General features: G+C 33.0%; 1 protein-coding gene across 2 annotated transcripts in view; it reads right to left on the bottom strand.

Annotated features, from left to right (window-relative positions):
- LOC121415323 (ADAMTS-like protein 1) overlaps nucleotides 1–8,025 on the bottom strand; it is a 117,356-nt gene extending 109,331 nt beyond the window's left edge. For both annotated transcript variants that reach the window (XM_041608506.1, XM_041608507.1), the window contains exon 1: nucleotides 7,575–8,025. In XM_041608506.1, coding sequence (XP_041464440.1) covers nucleotides 7,575–7,652 — 78 coding nt within the window. In that variant the 5' untranslated portion in view covers nucleotides 7,653–8,025. The remainder of the gene's footprint in view (nucleotides 1–7,574) is intronic.
- Between the last annotated feature and the right edge of the window lie 2,502 nt (nucleotides 8,026–10,527).

Genomic DNA, 10,527 nt, shown 5'->3' on the forward strand with positions numbered 1-10,527 from the left:
TTATCTTTATCTTAATCAAAACTAAAAGCATTGTTTTCTTTCTGCTTATTGAAATTACCTGTACATTTCAAGAATTATGATTTTTAAAAAGACTTTTTTTTACTGTATAAACCATCACTGATTTCCTGATGGGATCAAATTCATATCATCACAGCATAGTATCACCCGCCAAATTTCAGAATATCAATGACATCACATGAACATAAGACTAAATTTTAGATGTGAACAGGGCATTAATGCAAAGAATGGGCTCGCAATGACATAGAGCAAGAATGGCATGTACTTGGGGGAGCAGTAAGAGGCAATGAGCTGTGGCAATTAATGACATAATGACTCCCATCCATATCTATTACTACATGCTTCTCTCTCTATAACATGATTTGGTGCATAATAGGCTCTATGCAACCCCTATAGCCAGATTGGTGAGGTCCACAAAAGCCTCCACTTAAGAGCACAAGGAAAAAGAATATAAATTTTTCTTCACTATCTATTTGAGTGAATATTATGGATAATCTATCATGAATAATACAATCATGTTACCATGACAATCACTTAATCATTGTATTCATCACATTACAATGATTACCTTTAAAAAGTCCCCAACTGCCTTTTGTTATACAATTGCAGTGTGCCTTTTGTGGCCTCTTGTAACAAATTTGTGTTTATCTTTGCAGAAAAAAATGTCAAATTTATCTTCATGAGATAATCTGATGACTAGTATACCAAAACTAAAGAAAAACACATAATATAGTGAAGACATGCATTCACATATTACATGTAAGAAGTACAAATGATAGGCTTATAGATTTGATTACCGGTAATCGATTTATTTTATTTTAGCTTCTTTTTTATTTTTTTGCTTGATAATCTAAGTGTTTCCTGACTATTTACAGCTTTACTCTTAATGCATTAATATTTGTTAGGGACAAATCCAAATACAGATTTTAAAAATCTTCATCCTATCATTATCAAGAATGGACCTCATCATTTAAAACATAATCTTTTCATTTTAATTTTACTTCTTGCTGGATTAAAATCATAATATAATAAATGCAAAAATCACATCCTCTATGTGACTAAATTGCAAATTGATATAAGGTTGCTCGATCACGACTACAGTACAAAAAAAATAGGCCTTCAATACTAACTTGGTATTTTCAATAATGACTTCATTCATTTTTATTGTCTTTTCAAACATTATTATTTATATTTGTTAATCCTTTTATTTTTTAGTTCATATTTTCCTTACTAATACTTTTTACATTATTCATAATTGTGATATGCACTATACAAAGAACTGTGTATTATAATCATTTATTATTTACTAATTTATTTCAGGGTAGATTTCCCTTTCCAATTTTAGATGAGCGTGCCTTTCAATCACTCCAGTTTCCACCAGATATTGGTTTTGCCATTCATCTAAGTTCATGCTGATCAAAACTTTTTTCAACAACAATATCAACACTGATAGCATTGTTTGCTCAAGGTCGACTCTATAATTGCCTCTTGCTTCACACAAAACATAACAGATCTAAGCCAATCAGAAAGGAATTATACGGCTCATAATACTGACATCATGATGCAGCTTTATGACTTTGAATCTTTGGAATGCCCCAGCAAAGGATTCTTCTTCTTCTTGAACTTAAATGGTAGCACTCTACCCATTTACTCGAATAAATCCTTTTTTACAATTTATATTTACAGTGAAGGTCATAACCTCACACAGATTATACAAAAAAAAAATCCTCTTTCAAAATAGAAATAAATGTCAAATGTGACATTGTTGATGGTTTAAAACTCAGAACTCATGTTAATACATAAGAAGTATCACACAATGGAGGGGTGAAAAGGTCAAGATTTGGGGGGAAAAGTGTGGAACATTGGATATAAAAAAAGAAGGTGCTAGACTGCAAGTTGAAACTGCCAGTATTCATGCTAACAAGATTTAATGAGATTTTGTGACATAATCAAAGCTGACATTTATAGTCTGCAAGTTTCCTTTAATGTGAATTTTACACATTTATAAGCCTACATGATTCAATTTTACAACAAAAAACACAAAGCACTTCTTTCATTATATTTTGAAGAGAGTTTGATTTTGAAGTTGCATGCATCAAAGTTAATGGTATCTCAAATGCTCACCTGTTTTGAAGTACAGTGCTACACTCACCGTTTTGATATTTTGACTGCTTAATCAGCTTTATTGTCAGATGAATGATATCAAAAATAACAGATACCCGTACTTGACACATTGGATGAATAATACAAATGTTGACTTTGACAAAAAGTTTTATTTTAATCAGTTTCTTTGGTATAACAATGTAGGCCTACACTGCAAAAACTCTGGTGTTAATTTAACACCAGGCCGGAATCTATATACATGTACATGTATGTCCATGTCAGAGAAGTGTTAAACAACACCAGTTTTGTTTTGGTCTAACACCAAATAGGTGTTTATACAACACCAATCAGTATCAAAACAGCATCGGTTTGATTCCAACTGGTGTTGTTTCAATACTTCTCTGGAGTGGACAAATATGGATTCCGGGCTGGTGTTGAATCAACACCGTAGTTTTTGCAGTGTATAGTTAGGGTTATTGAGGAAAGAAATAAAGTATTTATCAAGATTGCTCCACTCCAAACCGACTTCCCAACAATCACAATACGTTGACAATGTTCAATTGGCATCTATAGGTTAAGGTCTGTCTTTCTTTCACAATGTTCGAGAATGGCCTGTGGTGGTACGTGTAAGAATGAATGTGAACATGATGTGCCTTTTAAAGTGGTATACAGGTGTTAATGGTATGTACGGAATTCAGGTATCTCTATCCTAGCACTTGAGTGGTTCTGAAGGCCAACCACTTGTCATATTTCACATGTTTGTCATGGAAGTATCAATGGACCTTGTCTTGGGGATCAATATCACATGTACAGGATTGTGAATTGAACATATCAAAACATATATATTCTCCATTACTTCTCCAGACTTTTTTCTTTTTGTGATTACCTTCTCAAAGCTTGATTACGCTTGGGTTGGCCCAGTAAGTACCAGTTGACATGTTGACTTTGACAAGTGAATACAGGGAAGATATCACTCAATAAAGGTTGTGGTTAATAGTCGAAATGCCTCAAATTGCCTCAAATAGCCTCAAAATCAATAGCATCAAAATAACTTTATAAAAATAGTTAGGTATCCACCGGTTAGTTGGTAAATCAAGCCCACCCCAGAAAAATATTGATGCAAATCAAGAGGAAAATTAAAAAGCATGATACTAAAAATTTCATCAAAATCGGATGTTGAATAAGAAAGTTATGACATTTGAAAATTTCGCTTAGTTTTCAATTTTCACCAAATAGTTGTTTGCACTACTCAGTGACAAACTAATCAGAAAATTGATGAATTCCTACACTCACTGTTAATTTTGTTCTTATTGTTTCAATTAAATATACAATTTTTCATTGTTTTAAAGATTTGACAACCAACTTTATTGAACCATCAAATGCTAAAACAATGGAATTCCTTTTCAGGTAATAAAACTTTTTTTTTCACAGGAAAACAGGATAAAATTTGAATATTGCATATAATAAATACTGTAATAAAAAAGTAAAAGAATAGTGCGTGATGTCATCACCCCCCTCTTTTTGCATACTGACCAAGACGTGAATATGACTGTTTTGTGAAATAAAGTTTAATTCCGATTTTGGTGAAATTTTCAGGTTCAGTTTTTATGCTTGTTTGATTTTTCTCTTATTCAAAACAATTTTTTGTTGGGATAGACTTGTCCTTTAAGTCTAAATGCGATGTAATAAACAATATACATTTAAGACATCTTTCTGCAATACTAGTGAATACAATGATCCCAATAATAATGATATTCATTCATATGATTTAAAGATAATCAAACTACACATCAGAAAATGATTTGTCTCCAATATTCACAATACATACCGATACAAACTAATGTATTCCACTGAAAATATTTGTAGATTCCAGGATATTTCAAGTGCAAGATTTATAGCAGGAAACAGAAGTCTAAACAAGAAGACATATTCTAAACAAAAGAGAGGGCATCCTCATCTGAGATAGCATGGCCCAAATTCACAAAGGTGGTTTTGAAAACCCATGGTTAAGTCCATGGTTTATGCAGATTTCCTGTATAAATTACGCTTATTTTACCGCATATATTAAAAAATTCCAATTCTTATGCGCGCTTTTGTCAGTGCGCCAAATTGACGCCTGTTTCCGTGGTTATCCAAGCTATTTTATTCATGAGTCCACTGTTTGAAGGGTGGACTCATTACTCAAAACAGTGTACTCATGAATAAAATAGCGTATTTAACCATGGTAACAGGCGTCAATTTGGCGCACTGTGACAAAAGCACGCATCAGCATTGGGCATTCCTTATACACGCGCCCGATGCGCGCTAAATTAAGCGTAATTATACAGGAAATCTGCATAAACCATGGACTCGACCGTGGGTTTTCAAAACCACCTTTGTGAATTCGGGTCAAAGGGTAAACCCTCCACTGTTGCATGCTGCTTAGTTTGACAAAGATTATCAAATTTAACCTCTTCAACTAGTAGCTTAATTAGTGATGGAGATTGAAAGCAAATTCATATGAGAATCAAGATGATAATGAATATAACTTAATCATTTGAAGAAAAACTAAAGAGATAAACAATTTTCAAATTATCGTAAAAGTATTCAAACAAAATCTTATTCAAAGTCTGTATTCAAAATATCAAATTATGAGTATGTGAAATTGATAATTGGTACATTAAAACTAAAAATCATTTCATTCCTCCATATAAAGATTAAAGCAATAAACTGCAAGATGATATATTTTTTTCATTCCTTATCCATCCCATATAAGCTGTTTACAATATCAGGAGGTACATGTATGAGTTAATGAAGGACGATGTCTGCTGCTGTCTAATGTATAAATTCAATTCATTATATTCTAAACAAGCTTGATTGCTGGTAGATGGACAGACACAAAACACAGGTTAGTTTCTGAGAAGGCATTTATCAGACCACCGGAAATAAACATTTAAGAATGCTTCATGTTGCTTTATTAACTATCCCTTTGATGTCCAGGTATCAGCATTTTTCCAAACATTTTCCTTTCGTCAATTCCTTACCTGTTGACTACATACTGGGTGGGATTTTACATCTGTTCTTGAGGTTACAAAAGACTTTTATGACTGGCTGATATATGGAAAGCCAAAAGAGTGGTCATCAATCATTTTTAGTTGAATCAATTTAAGTTAAATAAAAGAATAGAATACAAAACAAAATTCCATTTTGTTCACTGCAAATATACCAATGGTGTAAAGTACAGTACGCTTTTGCGAGGATTTAAGTGGAATAATTTGAAATATCAAACTACATAGTTTTGTGTTTGGCACTTAATATTCTAGTAATCTTTCATAAAGAGGTCATTTGTAACTAAACTGCCATTATATCCACAAAAAATATGCCAACATTATTTTTGTACTAAACTTACAGCAAGTATATTAACAGTCAGTGAATTTAAGACATGGCAAATACAATGATTTGTGAACTGGGGATGGGCAGATCACTGCCATTATATCCACAAAAAAATGCATGTTCATATTGTGAATATATGAATCTCTACAATGCACTAAAGTAGCATGCTCACTAAACACTTTAACCAAGATATTTAAGTTATATAAATATTGCTAAGAATAGATCAAAAGAGGCAAGATTTACTTTTGAGAATTGACATAATGAAAGAGTGGTACTTCAGATGAGTTATTATCTCCATAGCCAAAGGATGAAAATGCCAAATATTTGCAAAACTCCCCATCCTGTTCCTGATTATAATATTTAGAGTTCCCAATTTTTATGAGACAAACAAAACAGAGAAAATAGAACTGCATATTTCTCTACAGTAAGAGAAAATCCCAGAAAATTCATCTACTTCATAAGATAAAGGGTGGTTGCTTTATTACATACCCAGTGAGTGTGTATTTATCTCTACCAGTACCTGAAGCCATTCAGAAAATAAAATTGGTAGATGGGTGGACCCACTGGAATACCCTATTCAAACCTTCTGATTTTGATGCTACTGTATATTTTTTTTAGTGACTAGGAAAATCAATCAATCAATTGATAACATGAGATGATTTGTTTCTGTCTTCTTTTTTTTGCCATTCATTGATTTTACATCATTACATGAGAACTCTCAGCTCATGTCAGCAAGGCAGCAAGGCAACAATGGTATGTAGCTGTATTGGCCTTTATAAGAAAACATAAATTTAAAGAAAAAAGGTCCCAGAACTGATCCATGAGAGACACCACTTCAGTAAATTCTATATTGGAGGAACGTATCGTTGAACAGAAGCCTGCAAGGTACAATATGACAATTACATGGTGCATGACATTTGTGATGTAATTGGGGAAATAAATTTCAAATTAAAACCATCTGAGACTAATTTCATTATTATGTTTTTTTAAGTTAATACTTACCTGATATTCCAACTCTTAATTTCTTTAGGAAAATATAACTGCAATAACTTAATGATAACTGCAATAGCTTAATATAGCTGCAATATAACTGCAATATAGCTTAGAGGCCTATATCACTGATATTACTATCGCATTTAGAGGTCTGCAAAAAATTGAGTTACATGATTACCTATCCAAATACTGTTAAGGCTCCAAGTACAATGTTAGAAAATTTATCCTGTGTGTACTTAACCACCTCATGGCTATACTCTTTCACTCATATAATACAGTTACTGCTTGGCTTTTGTAGAATACCTTTCTTCTGATCTGAATAGACCCTAGTTGAGGTGGTCTAGGCCTTTGTACATAAGTTGGAACATGATCTTTAATAAACATACATTGACAATGATCCACTTAGCTGGTCCTTGCTCCCTTCTAAATCAATATTGAATGTAACAATAAAAAGAACTAGCAGTTCAACCAAGAAGACTGTAGGTGCTGATAGAAATGCCAAATGAGATCACAACTAGTAGCATGCGCGGATCGGGGGCACAGTGGGAACATCCTTTTGAGAAGAAAAATTAAAATTTGTAATGTAAAAATACCATTGAAACCGAGATGTGCCCCCCTGAAATATTAATTTCAGGTTGAAAACCTTTTTTGGGGGGCTTGTCAAAATTTTCCTCTGAATAATTTGCCCCCCCCCCCTTTTGGAAAATCCTGGATCTGCACCTGACTAGTAGGCCTAATCAAAAAGATCATCATAGAGAGACTACAATGTTTATTTCAAGTACAAGCATTAAAAAGAAATATGAATGAATAGATTTTAGAAATACAATTTTTGTTTGTCATCCCCATGAGAAAATAAATATACACCCAGAAACAGACTTTTCTTTAAGGAATCCTTCCAGCTCTTTCCACACTATACACCAATATTAGATTTTAATGCTGAGCATATGACAAGAAATATTTAGAAGTTAAACAAAAATATCTGGAGGATTCGATGATTAAAAGAAAAGAAAAACAGAAAGAAAGGCACTCACTGTAAACCACCTCAGAACCAGTAAATATATTTTTTAAGGTAAAATTGAAGAACATACCTTATAATCAGTGAAGGCTCCATTGACAAAAATTATTTGAAGTCCAAGAAAAACACAAATCCAACAAATCCTCCCCATTCTTCAAGATGAAAGTTAAATAAATATATTTGAGTATGATCAGCTCCACTTTAACGTCCTGCTTGAGGTGAAATATTCCAAGACTGTTTCCCAACTTTGTTACATCTTCATCTTATGCTGCGTCACATTATTCCATCACCACATGATCAAATAAAACCAAATCCAAAAATGATACAGCAAATATTACACATTTATCTTCCAGGCAGCTGAGAATAAAAAACTAAATCCAAATGTGAATGAATGACATCCAGTTTTTACTTCAAGAGGTTGCAGGTATGATACTAGGTCTGGATTCAACCCAGATGACATGAGGAGAAACGGCATGGTACTAACCGTTTCGCCTCCTCACTAACATGGCTGATAACGAGAGCTCTAGAGACTAACCAGGGTATTGTAGGACGGACTGTTGGCTAAGGACGGCCCACTCCATCCCAATCAGCCAGTCAGTGAGCTCTTTCTGGTGACCTAGATCTGATCAATGTACACAAGAGCCACTCAATCCCCTAGTCTCATTGTACAGACGTTTTACATCTACTTGATGGAGAGCCAAAAACCACGGCACTTGAACTTCCTGAATCAACTCGAAAAATGTATGATAATCGATGAATAGGTTATTAAAATGTTCCTTTTGATCATGAATACAGGTGCCAGATATTTCTTACAAAAATTCACGTAACTTAATCGAAGCAGAATCAGTTTATGACAATAGACTGCCAAGACTTCAGAGCAAAGTAACAAACAGAGATGTTCACACAAAACTCTGCTAATTCAAAGTTTCTACAGGCCTAAATGAATATAAACCCCTCAAAAAAACTTCTGCAACTCAAGTTTGAGTGCTAATATATTTTTTAGTGTGCCATCCTCATATGGAAAAGTGGTATCAATGGAAAGTATGATTATTCATCTTTATGTTCATGCGTCATTTTTAATGCTTGTGTTATCATGAAATAAACAGACATGATAAATATGCAGCAATGTAAAAAATGAAATGTTGCAAAATTTGTTGCCATGTCATGTTTGAGTTTTGCAACTCAAACTGCAAGTTTGAGTGCTAATAAATTTCTTAATGTGCCATCATCATGTGTAAAAGTGATATCTTTAGAAAGCATGATTATTCTTCTTTACAATCATGTGTCATTTGTAATGCGAGTGTTATCATGAAATACACAGACATGATAATGCGCAGCAATGTTAGAAATGTTGCAAAATGCATCATTTCCAATAGCAAATTTCCAATTGTTTCCAGGATGGACCGAGTGCATTCACTGTCACCTGCATGGTGGAAATTCTATAGAAATGGAGACTCTTGTTAAAAATCAATGCATTTTGCAACATTTCACTTCTGACTTTCCTCAATGTTCAGGGTGACTGCATATTCCATGATTACATAATCACAGCAAATGGCATGTCATTGTAAAGAAGAATAATTCAGCTTTCCAATGATACCAGTTTCATTTTTTATACTTCATTAACCAAAAAGATATCATCTCCCAAAACTGATTTGCAAAACTTATTTTGAAGGGTTTGTAATATTCCAGGATAGGCCACCAACACAGCCTAGACTTGTGGATAATATTTGTTCATAAATGAAATCTACCAACTCATTTGGGGCTACATATTCCTTGATACTTTATAGAAAGAAGTAACTTTGTATGAGTTATAGGGAGTTCAAGAAAGCACCAAGAATGACCAAGAAAAGAAACACAATGTTGACTTAAAATGATCCATATGACTTCAAAATTTTGCTAATTTGATTACCAAGCAACAAAGAACCTTCAAAACAGTTTAGAGGCCAGCCAAACATTGGCACAATATCAGAAATAATAGCTAGGGAGAAAATATGAAGTGTCACCAATTAGACACATAGTTTAATTAAGATTGAAAATACATTAATAATCACTCATCATACTTCAATGTCAATTGTCAAATTAAAGCGGTAGAAGATTCAAATTACTTGAAATTGTGTTAAAACACTCAAAACACATGTTTTAATATTTTGTAAGGCATATTTAACACACTGTAAAAATAAGAAGAAAAATAACAGATGATTTCAAGAATAAGCAAATGGTGGACATGTTTTTAAAATAAAAATATGAGACATTCCACATTCAAATATATTGTATATTTAAAGTGTTCTAAAAGCACATTATCATTTCTCAGTGTTCAAGTATAAAAGTTACAATATATTTGACTGCATTTTATGTCTATTTTAAGGCAGAAAATATAGCCTACTGTTTGAAAACACAGCAACTTCACACCTACAACTTGGACCGAGTTTAAAGTTTATTTGTAAAACAGTTACAAGTATGAGTTCTCAAAAGAACGAAACACATTGCCTTTTAAAACATAGCCTCTGTGACCTTTGACCGAGTTTAAAACAAAATCAAATTATTACTTCTATATACTTGGAGTCTTGGCCCAACTTTGAAGTGGATCCATCAATTGGTTCTCTTTCTTCACGAAAACGAAAAACAGTGACATCAAGACACTTTGGATGACTGACAGACTTCACATTTCCGTTAATCCCTGACATTCATATTTATTTTTCTGCTCACTAAAACCCTCCCTTGTGAACACAAATTCCTACATATTTCAACATTCCATGACATTTTATAAAATTTTCTCAAGCCACTATGGTACTTAGATGTGTGTTTATGATAAAGTATTCAACAAACTGAAAGACAGAAACTTTGGGGGTATGTCCTCTCAAACATTACTTCTTTTACTTTATTTTCTGCTTTTAGTCAGAGAACAGAACTTTGGTCTCAAGGTATTTGTGACATTCAATAAATCTGATACATGTACAATTTTTTTTAATACAATTTCACAAATGTCTCAATCTGACTTATGTAGTGTGATAATTTGTTTTCTAAAA

This window comes from Lytechinus variegatus, chromosome 5 (genome assembly GCF_018143015.1).
Source record: "Lytechinus variegatus isolate NC3 chromosome 5, Lvar_3.0, whole genome shotgun sequence".
Lineage (NCBI taxonomy): Eukaryota > Metazoa > Echinodermata > Echinoidea > Temnopleuroida > Toxopneustidae > Lytechinus > Lytechinus variegatus.